General features: G+C 38.0%; 1 protein-coding gene across 2 annotated transcripts in view; it reads left to right on the plus strand.

Moving 5' to 3' along the window:
• TSPAN14 (tetraspanin 14) overlaps positions 1-16,563 on the plus strand; it is a 39,441-nt gene that overhangs the window by 18,751 nt on the left and 4,127 nt on the right. For both annotated transcript variants that reach the window (XM_065843077.2, XM_065843076.2), the window contains exons 3-8: positions 4,997-5,047; positions 9,292-9,438; positions 10,269-10,439; positions 13,405-13,530; positions 14,540-14,584; positions 15,084-15,203. In XM_065843077.2, the coding sequence (XP_065699149.1) occupies positions 4,997-5,047; positions 9,292-9,438; positions 10,269-10,439; positions 13,405-13,530; positions 14,540-14,584; positions 15,084-15,203 (660 nt within the window). The remainder of the gene's footprint in view (positions 1-4,996; positions 5,048-9,291; positions 9,439-10,268; positions 10,440-13,404; positions 13,531-14,539; positions 14,585-15,083; positions 15,204-16,563) is intronic.

A 16,563-nucleotide genomic window follows, 5' to 3' on the forward strand; every position in this document is an offset into this window, starting at 1 on the left:
TCGCAGTTTAATCAGCCTTTAGAAATCTGTAAATCTTCATTATTTGGAAGATTTATGTCTCTCTCTTTCTTTTTTTTTTTTTTTTTTTTCAGATGGGAAACTTGGCAATAGAAGGTTCAGTTCTGCTGGCTACTTGTGTATAACCAGCTTGAAAAATCACTGTTCTTTGTGCTTGGCTTTCCCTTGTAAGAAAGGGAATGAAGGTCACAGTCAGACTCTGTTTTCCTAGGCATGATTTTAATGTGTGATTACTTTATTTTCATCTTGATGTTTAAGCATGCTAATAAGATTTAACTTCTCCAAGTACACTTGTTTTAATGAGTAGTGATGAGGCAGTGTTGCAACCATTAAGACAGCCCTGCAGGGAGTGCTCAGAATCTTAAGTGAAATTGCCTTCAAATTTCAAATATCACTGGACCTCCTTTGGAGTTTTAAAGCTTTTTTTTTTTTTTGGCAAAATAGCTTCATTTGTCATCATGAAATCAAAAGACTGCAGTAGTGCAAGGTCAAGAGCTTGTTTTGGGCATCTTTCTGTTCTGAGTCATTTTGCGGTTGAGCCTGTGAAAGCCTCAGCGGGACAGGGGGGGTGGTGACAGCTGATCCGCATGGAACACAGAGGTGTCCCCTCTGGGGGTGCTGCACTGCTGTGTGCCTTCCAACCTGCACTTGGCAAGGCACACAGAATAAAAGGAGGTGTTCTCAGTCATCTGCTTCTAGTGCTTGCTTCTTTGTGTACAGTCAAAGGGTGTTTTTGGGGTAGTCCAAGAATTGCACGTCAGCCAGGACATGGCTATTTCAATGAATTGTGAAGGATTGCACTTGTGCTCTGCCAAAGCTTTTTAGCTTGTGTGTGAGATCACTGTCTCAGACGAATTGAGAGAAGGTGATAAAATAGCTTTTATCTGCTGTCATCTTGATTTGTCTTCTAATGCTCTGTAGCTTTGTGTGTGGCTCCTAAGGATTTTTTTGAAGAAAAAAAAGCTTCACTCATGTTCTCAGAGATGTGGCATCTTTGCTCTGAATGTGATGGTGAAGGGCAAAAATTCTCTTAAGCTCTGGAAAAGAATTCTGAGCTCATTTTTTTAAAAGAGAACACCCAGGTTAGCATAAGATCTTCTTGGCTTTGCAGTGTATGTTGTTTTTCAGGAACATCTAAAACAGCAAGGCTGTTGCAGGAAGAGGAAAGGAGCCACTACCATGTGGTTTCCTGACCCTGAGAGGAAAAGTCTGGGAAGAAACAAGGGCAGGAAGGAAGTGCTGTTGGCTACTCCAGTGTGGGTGGAGCTACAGTGTAGAATAGGATTGTTCAGGGGATGGAAAAAGTGTTCTCTGTAAGAGTAAGATTTTTGTGCTTACAAAAACTAAACGCAAGAGGAATGCATTCCCATTGCTTCTAATCAGGCCTTGAAGCAGGCTAACCCAAATTCAGTTTGTGTTCAGGGGTTGTCTTGCAAGAATTATGTTTAGCTGCAACCTAGATTGGAGAAACAAATTTGATCTGTCTTCTCAGTTAGTATGGTGATTCTAATAGCATAGTCAGGGGAGTTTTAAGTGTAATTGGGAACAGATAATGCTTAAGCTAAGTGGTCTTGTCCATGGTGTGTGTGAGTTGGTGCTACTATTGTACATCTCCTGAGCAGGGTTGCAGCTTAATGCAGTATGTTAATAATGTTGAATTTTTAGTTCTAAAGCAGGAAATCACCAAATGCTGGTTGCTAGTTTTAGTTTCCTGTTCAAAGAGGTGTAGTTGGGCTGCTTTGTATATATTTCTGTCTAATCTTTCACGCAGTATATGGTGTAAATGACTCTGGTGTAGAAGTGAATTTGCATTTGCTTAAATGTCATCCAGATTCTGGTGAAAGGTGGATTTCAAAATGCCTCTTTTGGAATAGCTGGCTTGCTCACTCTCGCCTTGGAAACACTTTCAGTTAGCATTGCTGCTGCTCAGCTGCCTGTTCCCCCATTGATGTGGCCAGTTAGTTCAGTGAGCTGATGAAGGTTAAAACGTTCAGTTCAGGCTGGATCGGTTCGCTGGTTTGCCTCACAGCAGTCACTTGAATGTCTCTGTGTAAGAGTGGGAAAGAGAATATATTTTCCTGGTGGTTGTTATCTGCAGAACTCTGGGTACGCTCACTCTTGCTAGCTTCTGAGGTGGTTTTACAACCACAGTGCATTTTACAATAGTTTTCAATAAGATTCTTTAAAGAATCTTACACATGGTATTGAAAGCAAATAAATATCATTTGGTTAAATAACTACCATTTTACTTCTTTGCAAATTGGTTGTCTTGGTGATTGTGCCTGTAAATGTAGTAGCTGATGGCTTTGTTTCTTCAAGTACATCATACTTCACTGTGTTTTGCTACAGAATCCTAATGTATGTGGTTTGGCTGCTTCTAGTGAGAATTATGAATCACTTGTTCTAGCTAAGTTTTATATTTATCCATGTTGAGACTAAGTTTATTTTTCTGCTGACTAAGCTGGTTTACTTGTTGATAGTTTGTGTAGGTGGTCATGGAAATAACTTTGCAAAAGTAGTGTGGTTTTATGAAACTGAATGCTTTATAAAAACATGAGAGCAGTGTCCATGTTCAGAGGTGAGAATGAAGCATGCTAGTGAAAAATCTACCTAATCAAGACTCTATTACAATTTAATTAAGTTGACAATTATAATAAAAGGCAGCCAGTCTGAAGAGGACACCCTATTTGTATATTCAACAGCACAGTAATAGTGTTACACTAACATTACTTTGCTATATAGAATGTGGAGGATGTGTGTCTTCTCAGTTCTTTTTTTCTTTTTCTCCCTCATTTGCTTAGAAAAAGTTAATAAAGATCCAGCTGTGTCTGCTGTGTAATTTACTCTGATTACTGCAAATTATACCAGCTGTCTTCACCTGTCTCCAAACATTCCTGGAGTGTTTGGAATGAGAAAGGGTGAAAGATGTATATATGTATATAAATAATCAAATGTGTATGTTATGAAGTTGTACAGTGCATGCAATTGATACATTTTTTTTTTCCATTTTGCTGCTTAATCTGAAAATCACTGGGTTAAGATTTAGGGGTAATCTGGGTAAATATTCTGTTTAAATCCATGTGGGTTTTAATGGAATTTTTAAAGTTGTGCTTTGATCTAAATGATCACTTTAAATGTACTTAGCTTTTTGAGAGGCTGAGATGAGTACTCATTGTGTGCTGTTGTTTATTCAATATAACTTAGCACTGCTTTGCCCTGTTGTAGCTCTATCCATGTGTTAGTAGTGGGTTTGGTTAGTTAATCTGTGTGTTTAAACCCTAAAATATGGTAGGTAATACTTCATGCCTAGATGGAAGTGTCTAGCATCATCTGAGTAATTTTTACAGAATGGCATGAATGACACTTGCAGCCCTTCTTGGCTTTCCTTTCCCCAGCTCCCCCCCGCAGAGTAAACCAAGAACAACTTCATTTGCCCTGGGTGCAGTTTAGAGTCAACAGGCAGTGAAACCAGCATTTGTTAAAATCTACACTTGTATTTTCTTGTGCAACTGGAAGAAAATTATGTTTTTGCTTCTTACCTGTGCTGGGGAGAATTGCTTATAATGCTTGTTTAGTTCCTGAGAGGTGCTGCATTTTGTAGAGGAAAGGACCCTGTTTTCAAGCTGTTTTTTCAGTTGTTGGGATTTACTTGTCAATATTTATAAGGCCTTGGGGTGGGGAGCAACCTCAGTCCTTTGTATAGAATTGTAGAATAATATATGTTGGAAAACACCATTAAGCTTGAGTCCAGTTGTGAATCTGGCACTGCCAATTCCACCACTAAACCATGTTTTTAAGCCCACATCTACTTGTCTTAAAAGATACCTCCAGGGATGGTGACTCAACCACTTCCCTGAGCAGCCTGTTCCAGTGCTTATTAACTCTTTCAGTGAAATTTTTTTCCTAATATCCCATCTAAACCTCCCTGGCACAACTTGCAGCCATTTCTTCTTGTCCTATCACTTCTTACTTGCAAGAAGAGACCAACACCCTCCATTCTACAACCTCCTTTCAGGTAGTCATAGACAGTGATAAGGTCTCCCCTCAGCCTCCTGTTCTCCAGGCTAAACAGCCCCACTTGCCTCAGCTGCTCCCCAAACTTGTGCTCCAGATCCTTCACCAGTTTCTTTGCTATTCTTTGGACACACTCCAGCATCTCACTGTCTCAAAGTTGCATGGCCACAACAGGGTGGAATGCCATTTTAAGTAATGAAGAGGAGTTGCCCTCAGTTTGTAAAGAGGTCATTTTAGTCTGATTATTGAAATTTTGATATCAAACGGCCTGTGAAAGGAGAAAGGGAGTAAAAGGCTGGAACAAGGAACTCTTGCTTAATTTGGATGATCATAATTAGAAATATTTATTATTCAAACATGAATTGGTGTAGGGTTTGTATGCTGTCAATTAGATTTGTTGTTTATTGAAAGTTCAGTGGGTGGACCATTACTTCAGCTTAATTCAAAATGGCTTAAGCAAGGTAAGGGTTCAGAACACAAACTGTATTTAGTTAGAGAAGAGGCTAATGTAATGAGACAAGAAATCGAGAAGTTACAAAGAGCCAACCATGGCTACTGTCAGGCTAATACTATAAAATGACTAAATAAGGAGTAAGCTCAAAATGCATTAAATATCCCCAAAACTTCATTGGTGTGCAGGCAAAAAGTTCAGAGCAAATCATTGGGACAAGGATAAATTCCACTTGCACAGTATTGTGTGAAATTGTTAATTTAGTACTGTGTGCTTCTTCAGTAATTATGAATGATCAAATTGAATACTACTTCAAAGTAGTTTATAAAATGCAAGAATGCTATGGAATAAACCCACCTTTTTTGAAAGAGATTCACTTATGGGGAGGAATGTCCCATTACTGTTGTCTGAGATTACAGACAATATTTGTTTTACTTGAGCAAGTGTTGCTCACTAAGTGTTTGAGCATGTGTTGATTAGTATATGTAATTCATTTTTTTTTGTTTGTTTTAGCTAGCTGGGGTGGCCTTCCTTGCAGCTGGACTGTGGGCGTGGAGTGAAAAGGTAAGGACAGAAATGACTGGTCTTACATTGGTTGCTTCTTGTCCCCCCTGCCCCCCACCACCCAGTAAAACTTCTCCCTGAGGAAGCAGCAGAGGTTAAGTGTAGCATCTGAGCTCAGGACCATGCTCAAATGATCTAAGCTGAATTCAGTTGGAGTTTCACTCTTGTCCCTGGTCAGGTGTTAAGCTGTAGCCCTTGATGTTTAGACCTTTTTTGTAAACTTGTAAGAGCAGGATGCCAGGGGGAATTTAATCTTTATGAATAGTCTTTATGAACAGGTTCTCTTTTGAAAACATGCTTTCTAAAACATGTTTATCTACCCACCTCTTTTTATTAAAAACAAGAAGCATTTTGGAGGAATGTAGAAGAGATCTCTTTATGTTAAAATAAATCCCACATACATCTTTGGAATACTTCAGAGAGTTGGTCCCGTCTTCAGGCCCTCTGTCTTTTACTTCACTCCCCATGGAGTTGCTTGAGCAATTGTGTTCTCTGTGTAGAACAAAATTGGGGAACGTGATCTAGCTGAATAACACTCTTATTTTTGGCAAAGGCTTATTTCAGCTGAATAGTTTCCTAAATCGGAGGAAGTCTGTGTGAGTGTGTACCTACAGAGTTCTCTTGTTACAAGAGAAAAGATGGTATAGGTAGGGAAATGAATGGTTCATCCCCTTGCTGTGAATATAAAAGCATGGCTTTAATATGACTGCAAGCATTAGGAAAATGTGACAATTACTAGTAGATTTACTGATCTGCATCGTAATTAACAGCGGAGAGCAGGTGCTCACTGTTCAGTTGTGCTGCTGGGCAGGGATGCTTAAATTACCATTGTAATGTAACATTTCCTTCATCAGAGTGTTTATATGCAGCAGCTACCTGCGTAAAAAGAGATTCTGGGATTCCTCTGTTTCTTGTAAGTGAAGGGGTTTTATGATCATCTTAACACTGGGATATTTATTCTCCTTGTCCCTGCTCCCTATGTGTGTGCAGACATTCTCACAACTAGATTAGTGATACCATTGATATGTGGTAAGCAGCCTGTCTCCACACAAATGTATTTGCTTCCTATTCTGTTGTTACAGTATTTTCTTTCTAACCCTTTAGGGTGAGTGTTTAATCTGTCTTGAATTTGTATTCTAGTTTTATCTTCTGTAAAGAAGTGCATAGGATCTGTGTGGCTGGAAGTGATGAGCTCACAGCTACCTCCATTTGCCAAATGGACTTTATGGTACACTGAAGTTACTAAAAGATGAAGACAGACTTGTTCTGTTACTTCAGACAAAACTTGAGAAATATTTCTGCTCTCCGTCCTATCTTGCAAATAAGTGCTTCAAAGCTTTTCCTGTGGTTTTAGACTTCTGAATGGCTCATGAAATCTGGACGTTATTTTTCATGTCTGTTGTTCTTATATGGACAGTCTCTCATGCTGGTGCCGTTCTTCAGCCAAAGAGCCTGCATGGATCTGTCTGTTTACAGACAGATGAACAATAGATGGGATGTGAGAGAAAAACACTGCAGAACCTGTGCTGCAGTGGGAGACCCAAAGATAAACTACAGGTGGCGGAAGAGTTTTAAAGATCTTGTCTCTTAGTGCAACATGAAGCATGTTGGGTCCTTTTAAATTCTTGGTTTATTCTTTTTTCCCGTAGGAGTACACTTCAGACTGATTCCTCAGCAGTCTTTTTTTGAATTAGATCATGTGGATCTCTTAGTTGATAATATATTGAAATGAGAAGGCTCATTTGTTAGAAATGTTGAAAATAACTATATGTAAAAATGTTATCCATCCTGGTTTGCTTTACCTGTTGGAGACAAATCCAATCTCTTTGTACACAGAGGTATGTAAACTGTCTCACTCTGTGTGCATCTAACTTGTTTTGTAATCCATGGCAGTGTGATATTGTGACAATCAACATCCAGTTTATGTAATTTCATTATAAGAAATCAACTCTGTCCTTGAGATGTATTTTATAGTTTCCATACTAGTGTATCTCAAAACAGTCACTGGTTTGGCATTTGTTGATGGGCTGTATTAGATTTTTTTTTTCTTTCGTTCTAAAGACGATCTGTGTTTGCCTTCTGTTGCCAATACGCTTCTGGTGAGGTAGTGGCATAATGCTTACAAATGTTAAAACAAAGTGGAAAACAAGTAAAGCATGTAGAGTTGAACTTTTAATTCGCTGTCCTAAGGCTCAGTGGCTGAGTTTTATTCTCGGATTTTTTTTACACTGACTTCAGGTATCAGACTTCATTGCTGGGTACCTGTAGGAAATCTAGGTGCTGTTGTAAAGGGTAGCCTGTGCTTCAAAAAGCTTTTACCATTTTGCAGATGACACAGCCAGAAGCATCCTTAGAGAGATGAGTAAGGCAGAATGAGACAATTCCCTGAATTAATTATCTTGTTTACTTCCCTCACTTAACATCTTTTGTTAGGCAGAAACCGACCCACCCCCCCAACCTTCTTGTTAAGAGAATGTTGTAAACATCAAATGTGAACATGAAGAAACTGTTGTGAACTAGCAACATCTGAGGGTGAATAAAAGAGCCCAGTTCCTGCTGACTTTTCTCCATGACATGCTTTGATCAGAGGAAGTTTTCTGCCAGAAGTTGCTTGAGCAAGTGAGATTGTCTTAAAAAAAAAAACTTGAGTTTGGGCGTGGGAAGGAGATGGCTGGAAATAGTTGTGAAAGTTTCACCATCCTGGTCACATAGTGTTTGGTTTTATAGTGAGTTGGTTCTCCAAAGACACTGAATTAACCTGACTAATCATGGCATGTATTGACTGTGAGGTCTGAGCCAAGGTTTGAATAGGTGGAACTCTTGTAATTTAAACATTTAAATACAAATTGATACAGATTTTTCCAAGATATTCTCTTAATACTTCTGTATTCTTTGTGCTTAACTCTAGCATAAACACCTCAGTAGAACGGTAAGAGTTTACATTCCCTAGACAGAGTTAAAGTGCTGATATGAATTTAATTCACAAGTTTCTCTGGTATCTTTCCTTACACTAAATGTGGTTAGCTTGAGAATATACATTATAAAGAAAAAGAACCAAAGTTAGTAAACATAATTATGGGATATTGTACTGTGTTGATTTTTGTTATTTGTGTTTTAAAGGGAACATATTTCCTTATTAAAATGTTTTATGTGTTGCTGATGAGTCTATGAAAAACACTCAGGCTATTACAAGGCTGCCTGGATGTCCCTACAAATTGTTCTCCCTAACTTTGAGTTTCAGCTGTTTGTCCCTTCTGTCTTCTGCATGTTGCATCTTGTTCTTGCACATTACATGAGAAGCTTGTATTATATGTATTTGATGGAATTTTAATGGTGGCTGGTGTATAAACTTCTTTAAAACCTAATCTAGAAACAGTAAGGGCTTCACCGTGTTAGGATTACATTTACATAGACTTAAAAATTCTGTCCTAAGGTCTGGGCAGACAGGCTTAATAGTTAAGATTATAAGTGGTATCTCTGAATAGTTAACAAAAAAGAAAATATTGCTGCTAAATTAGGCAAATTGCAAGTATCTTGTAGGGAACAGATAACATTCTTGTACCAGAAGCAGCTATCTGGGATGAAAGGGACACCTTGACTCTACTTCTGTATTTTTGCAAGATTTTTGAGGAGCATTCCTAAGACTACTCAGCACTAGAAGGGGTATAACCAGAGTATTGAGGAAAAATCTGCTTCCCTTGAAAACCAAAGCAAGACTTTGTTCCCCCAACTTAAGATGTCACCCGTAACCTGCTTTGTGGTTAGAATGTCTCTCTGCCACCTAAACATTAGGGTTGCATTTTTTTTTTTTTTAGGACTCTGAAATTGGAGTGCACTTTTGATGCATTTCAAGTTATTATAAAGTATTAATTCTTTTGCCTTGAAACTAAATGAATATTCAGTGATAGTATTGAGCTTTTGGCACCATCTTGTGGAAGCTCGTTTGACAAATAGACCCAGGAGACTATAATCTGAGAAGCTGACTGCACTGGATTTACTTATGAAAAGAATTAGTAGCTATAACTTTGCATTTATACTTCCTCTGCTAGAGTGAAACAATCAATATCATCAATTACCATTTTTACAACAAGACTTTTCTGTCTGGGTTGCTGCTGTCAAGCTCAAGGGTTTGCAACCAATTCATTTGGAATCACGTGGAAATCATGGACACACGGAAGGAACGTTAAATGAAAAACATGCTTATAGTGGTCACCTCTTTCTGTTGTCCTGTTTTTTTCTTTCAGGGTGTATTGTCTGATCTGACGAAAGTGACTGGTCTTCATGGTCTGGACCCAGTGGTGCTTGTCTTAATGGTGGGAATAGTGATGTTTACTTTGGGATTTGCTGGTTGTGTAGGAGCACTGAGGGAAAACATCTGCCTTTTGAAGTTTGTAAGTGACATCATTACATGTGTGGATTACTATGCATACGGAAACTGCGAATGATAGGTGAAGAACTAGTAGAAAACCCAGATAACTAATTTATAGACTTTGGTTTGTTATAATGTGTATAGTGAACTTACTCCTGATGAGCCTCTGACTAATAATATTAAAAGCAGTATAGGTTCAAATGTATATATGTTTTCCCCTTTCTGGAAAAATGTTTCTACCCTTTTCCTTCATAACTATACCAGAATATAACATTGTGTATGTAATATCACAAAATACAATGTTCTGGAACATATTTAGTCAGAAATTGCTGAGAGGAATTGGTGTAGTATCTTAGGGAGAACAAAATCTCTTAAAAACTTAAGCATTCCTTCTAAATGTTTGGTGTTCAAAATTTGGGGACTTTGGTGGCCGATATGAAATTCTTAAACAACTGATTTTCTACTTAGCCTTCTTGACTTTAGCTCTGAAAACAGATAAGCTGAACAAAAAATTACAGAACTGAAACAATCCAGGGAGTAACATCAGGACTACTTTAGCCCTGTATTTTGCAGATTCTCGTTTATTAATATTTTCACTGCTGTGCGTAATGACTGTAATATGGTGCTCATCTTACTGTCAAGTTCAGGTGACCGAAACAAAAAGATAACTCTACCTCTTGGGTGTTTCTTTACACTGTATTCTCTTTTAACAGACTGTGTTCTCATGGCATCTGTACTGAGTGAGAATTTTAACTTAATTCTTTGTGTCTATTTCTGGTGGCGTTGGGGTAGGGAGGTATTAAAAATGAATGGATATTTTCTAATTTGAGACTTTTTTTTTTTGTTTTTCAGTTCTGTGGAACAATTGTGTTTATATTCCTGCTGGAGCTGGCAGTTGCAGTTCTGGCTTTTCTGTTCCAGGACTGGGTGAGGGACAGGGTCAAGGAATTCTTTGAGAACAACATTAAATCCTACCGAGACGATATTGACCTCCAGAACCTCATTGATTCGCTACAGAAAATTGTAAGTTCATATCCTGTCATGCCTTTCATGCGTTCTAGGAGAACTATGGATTTGGAAGTTTTTTCCTTTTTGCTACAGATTTATCATATTCTGTAGCTAATAGAACTATGTTACAGATGCATTGTTTTGCTCTTTCTGCACTGAAAACATTAGGAGCTGGTGTTCTGAGATACAGTACTATTCTGACTGTGAATGTGGAAGCTCTGGCAAGTGTCCATCTGTCTTTTGACCTTCTTGACTTGCTGACCTGTTCTGATCTGTGTTGCACCAGTTGCAGTGAGAAGTAAGAAACAGAAAACCTCTTTATCCTGAGTAGTTGTGCAATGGAGCTGGTAGTCTGCACACTTAGTTCAGGAGGCACTGTAGTCTTGTATAGGGATGCAGCACAGTGCCTTTTATCTTCCAAAATGCACCTCATCTTGAAGCAAAATATTATTTTTTTTAGCTGGGATAGGTTAGTCTCTAGTCAGGCAGTTGTCAAGGAAGGTTGAAACAATTTTGCACTCCTGTGGTCCTAAAATGTTCAGTTACCAGCAGACAGTGATGAACATCTGGAGATGACAAGGCTCATTCCAGTAAGGGCCTGTGATTTTAATTAAATTAGCTGCTTTTGTAATCATGCCCAGGAAATAACTGGTGAGGATGACTCTGCTGACTTTTTTTTATTTTTTGTGTGATTAAAAAAATGTATGTGGAGAAACAGTATGTGAGTACTTCACAAAGAGGCAGAGTGATGTTGTCTCCTGTATATATTTTTCACCTTATGAAAGGAGGTTGTTTTTGTCTGTCTTCCATCTTCTAGACCAGGGCTGTCAAACTAATTTTCCGTGGGAGCCACATCAGCCTCACTGTTGCCTTTGGAGGGCCAAATGTAATTTTAGTCCTAAAATTACGTTTAGACAGTCCTAAAATTACATTCGGCCCTTTGAAGGCAACCGCATGACTGATATGGCCCTGGTGCAAATGGGTTTGACACCCCTGGTCTAGAAGAACATGTTTAGAAATCTGTGCTCACAGATCAGTTTGATAACAAAAGCGCATTTTAAGGTGGATACTAGTTTGATCATCTGTAGATTACCAGTAGCTTACCTATACTATTCACTTAGTGTCGTGCACATTGATATGGAAACATCCTCTGAGTAACTTGCCTGGATGGATTTCACTACTGTGTTTTTTTTAGCTTGTGGTGCCAAGGGCACATTTTTTTTTTTAAGGTAGGACTCCTCCTGGCCACAGCTGACACCAGTAATTGGTTGGTCCACTCTGCTCTCTCTGTTTATCAAGTTTTTGCTGCATGCAGTCAGCCAGGCTAATACACTAGGCTGATTTACAGTTGAACTCCAGGTAAATACTTTTCAATGTAAACTTAAGGCTGATCTTACTTTAATAAAAGAAGTTCACTATCCAGATTAACAAGCTAATAAACCTGAAAAAAGACCAGAAAAATCCCAATCAGCCTGTCACTGATTGTGCCTGAAAGCCCTGAGGAAGGAAGGGCAATGTGCAGTGGGAATTAGCAAGTGTAGTTCTGCAAGGGTTAAACAAAGAAGTGCAGCAATGTGTTCAAATACTCCGCTGAAGCTCATGTTCTAAGAAGCTGTGCTCCTTAGGCTGACTTGCTCTGTTTTCTGTGTGTGCCTTGAGACCTGGAGGGTTTTTTTAGGCAGTTCCTTGCTCTGGCTAATTACATTACTTTCAGGCATGTAGGTCATCTCATTCTGTACCTTACTAAGGTAGATTAGCATGTTTCGTGGTTGTATGGCTCTTTACTGAGGCATAGGTGTGTGAGGGAGAAGTGACTAGAAAGATAAAAGTGAACCTCTTTTGGTTTTTTCATGGTAAATGTATTAGTGACTTTAAATATTTTTTTCTTTCTCCTATTCTGACCGTTCTGTTCAGCTCTCTTCAGTCATATTTCCAGTGCAAGTGATGTGCAAACTATTCTACTCTCTGTTCACATCCTTGTCTGTCATAACTTCAGCTTTTGAATCCATGTACTGACTTCAAGTTCTAGTGGTCTCATAGACAGTTACGTCAATACAAGTTTTGTGAAGACAAGCAGTGGACAGAGGTGCTAGTGAGATCTCAAGAGAATGGAACATCATAAGATACCAGGTGAATCTGTGTGATGGCATAACATTTCAGTTACTCAAATTATAGAGAAAGATTTGTGCCCTTAAATATCCAGGCCAGTAAACTGCAAAGGATAACTTAATAAGAAACCAGCTTTCATTAGTTCCAGGAGCTGAACATTCCTTGAAATGGTGGGATTTCCCCGAGCTGCAATTATGATAATTACATTAGACTGTTTAGGTCAAGAAACTTCTGTGGAACACTTCTAGAATTGACTCACCTTTGAGCTAGTGAGATTCTACCAGTTAATTTGTTTGGATATGAAAACTTTCTCATTGAAAAGAAAAGTAGTACAGGGTGCTTCGAAAAGATAGACCAAATTTCAAAACAGCAGTGATTTCAGATTGGGTCTATCTTTTTGAAACATCCTGTTTATTCACAACTGTTTGGATCCCCTTTTTACAGTAAACAAGGAGAAGAAAACTTGTTGATTTGTGAAGATTCAAGGATGGAGTCACAAATTTAAACATTTTTCATAGTTTTTCTGGTTTTGGTTGAGTTGGAAATAATGGAGTACAAACCTTTTGTATAAACTATTATGTGGCACCATTTATGGATGTACACTGGTTGCATCTAGCAGTTGCATCTAAAGTGATGATTTTTGATTTTTGCTTGTTGTGCTGACACCTATTTCCAGGAACAGCATGCCAAATGTATAGCTTTGTTTTCATAGAGCCACAATATTTATTACTAATTTTTTTTTACTCTGTTGCCATTTGATTCTGCATAGCCTTAGAGCAAGTGAAGATGATGAACAAATATCATTCCAGAGAGTTTGTTCAGTTGTGTCTAAAATATTCCCAAATGCTAAATGTGTGTTTATCTGTTGCAGAACCATTGCTGTGGTGCCCAAGGTCCAGAGGACTGGGACTTCAACATATACTTTAACTGCAGCAGTGAAAGCAAAAGTCGTGAGAAGTGTGGTGTTCCTTTTTCCTGTTGTATACCTGATCCTGCTGTAAGTTATTTCCTGCCTTTGTATTGCTCTGATGTTGTTGGAGAGTTGTGAGAGGATGTGCTTCCTGAACACACTGTGATCACTAAGGCTTTAGAAGTTCTTCTAAAAATCAAAAATTACTCTCGCACAAACTCTTCATGTTTCTGGTCCATCCTTTTAAGAGTCCAAATGTGGCAGCCTGTTATGCAGCTGAAAACTTATTATCACTGGTAATTCAAGCTATTTTTGTATGGCTTGAGTCTGCGAGTATTGGTGGCTGATATTTTTCTATTCCTGACGCATTATTATTTTGAATTCCCAGCAGCCTCTGTTATCTATCTTTTAAGGACTTCAGGTGTGTTTGTCCCAGTTAACATTACACCACCTCTCTGCCAGACAAGTAGGAGTAATTCCATTTGATTGTTTATCAGCAGTTAGCAAAGAGCTCATGCACAAACTCACTTTAAAGCATTTGAGTCAGTACTCTGTTTTTGTCAAGATTTACGTGCTTACTGGTTAGATCTCTTTACTAAAATTTAGGAATCTGACCCTTTCAATTTTAACTCATCCGGATAGTAAGTTGTGTGCTACTTGAAATGATGGAGTGGTAAGGCATGTTTCTCCGCTGCAGAAGTACATAAATCAGCCTAGTGCCTTTATTGCTACCTCAGTGTTTAGGTGTTATGTGAAGTAGGTAACACAAAACTGATCTTGGAAATGCAGTTATCGTATCTGTCTGCTGGCAGTACAGTTGCTATGCTTCACGTTAAGAAATCCTTGATAGTTGAAAGCCAAGCGATAGATGAAGCTGGGATTTCTCATGGAGGGTGTTTTCCTGCTAGTATTCACCTCTCCTTTGTCATTACTTTTCTTGTGTTCTGCTAGTACCTTTTTGGTTTTTATTAAAAATGCTCCTTAGGATTGTCAGAGACAACTATTTTGATTTGTTTGTCTGTGCATCTAAAAGACAAATCTTACTGTGAGTAGAATTCAATTGATTTATTTTAATTATTTTTTTTTTGCTTTGCAGCAAAAAGTCGTGAATACACAGTGTGGCTATGATGTCAGAAAGAAGGTAAGGTGCTGGGATCTTGCAAAACTGGCAAAACTTTTAAAATGGTGAAATTACTGGTAGATATGCCTGCTTGAAGTTCTTGGAACTAACTGACTATGCTACATCATACTACAAGTGGAGTGTGAGAGATTTTTCCTTTGCTTAAAGGAAACTTTTACTATGGGAGGGTGCGAAAAACAAGTGATTGAACAGGTAAAGGGGAAGTTGTGCTGGGTGTGCTTGCATTTCAAATGTGTATTTCAGTTATAAGTTCTAATAGTCCAACTCTGAATACTATTATCTGCTAATTGTAAAGTATTCAAATAACAGGTCTTGCAGAAAGATATTTATATCAATGTCTGACCTTCCCTGATTTAATCTGAGCATATATTTATTTCTGGTATCTGGTTAAAAACATTACTGCATGAATGGCAAATCCTTAGTTTAGCGATGTCGTGTGATTGACTGATCTTGTAATAGACTTGAACAGAGAAGTAATATTCTTTTTCTCTACATTCAGAACAAGAATCAATGGGATGATCAGATTTTTGTCAAAGGATGTATTGTTGCTCTTGAAGCTTGGTTACCCCAAAATATCTACATTGTTGCAGGTGTCTTCATAGCTATCTCACTGCTGCAGGTTAGTTATTTTTGTTACCCTACTTAGAAAAAAGTTTCAAGTTTGCAGATACAGACAGCTGAAGGTAAAAGTAGTTTTGGAGAGAGTAAATATTTTGACACTGTGGATTTTTTAACTGTGAGAATAATATGGAAAAAAATAATTATAGGAATGGGGACTTTGAGTAAAAATATCTGGTATCAACTAACTTTGAAATTATGTTCCTCAGAGCAATGAAGGTCACTATAAAAATACAATTGTAATACACACAGTGTATTATGATTGTGGTGTATATTGTTATATATTAATATAGAAATATGCTACTATATGACTTATATAAAATAATGTGCTATGTGATGCAATAATATATTTCTTACATTTCAATATGCCATGAGGGAGGGGAGACCTTGTGGTCATCTACTCCAGTAGGTCTGAACTACAGCCTTCTATCACAAATGTGAAATGACTAAAATACAGCTCTGCCCTTCATGCTAAGATTACCACTGAGCTGGTTGTATGCGACATGTATTGTACTGCTCAAAAATGTTGAGAATGGAAGAGCAGACAAATTGGTGAATAGGTTGCAAATGTGATGTTAGCAGAACCTGATGAAGGAGTTGCTGTGACTTCTTCCAGTACCCTGTTGGTGGTTGGTATGTCAAAGAAAAAGAACTACAATTCTCAGTATCAAATTACTTTTTTCAAGGTGGATCCTGTTTTCCTTATGTCAGTTGTTTATACCTACCTAGAAATTTTGCTATGGTACTACTTCACTTCAGTGGGAAATAACAAACTTGTAAATCTACTACAGAATATATTTTTTATTTAACTGAAAATAGTTGAGCATAGAGTGCTGGCAAAAACCTTTTCTAGCTATGGTAGTACTTCACTCTCTGGCTTGGTTTTTGATATTTCATCACCATCTCATGATAGTGTTTCCATGGCTTTGAGAGATGATGTCCTGAGAGCAACACCTTCAGTTAGGTAGATGTTCAAGATACGAAGTCTAATCTTTGGAGAGTGTGTTGACTGACAATAACTTCATGTTGTTTTTCTTTGTATGTCCTGAGTGACTGTGAAACCACTTTCACAGTCACTTGTATTTTTCAAACTGGGTCTTTCTTGTGCACTAAACCATTTCATGGTGAGACAGAGGCTTAGACATAACCTGTCTACTTCTAAGATAAATCTACTAGCTTTTGCAAAACTTTGCCCAGTGTTTTGTTATTTTTCTAAGAATGTTTCAGGAAATATGCTCAGTTATGAGTTTATTTTTGGTTTTCAAAGGAAGGGTTCTCTGAGAACTTGAGTCTTAGAATTTCAAATTTAAGTGTCTCAGAATAATCTGGGACTTTTCTCCCTACTGTTTGTACAACTACCT

This window comes from Patagioenas fasciata, chromosome 8, assembly GCF_037038585.1.
Source record: "Patagioenas fasciata isolate bPatFas1 chromosome 8, bPatFas1.hap1, whole genome shotgun sequence".
In the NCBI taxonomy this organism is placed as follows: domain Eukaryota; kingdom Metazoa; phylum Chordata; class Aves; order Columbiformes; family Columbidae; genus Patagioenas; species Patagioenas fasciata.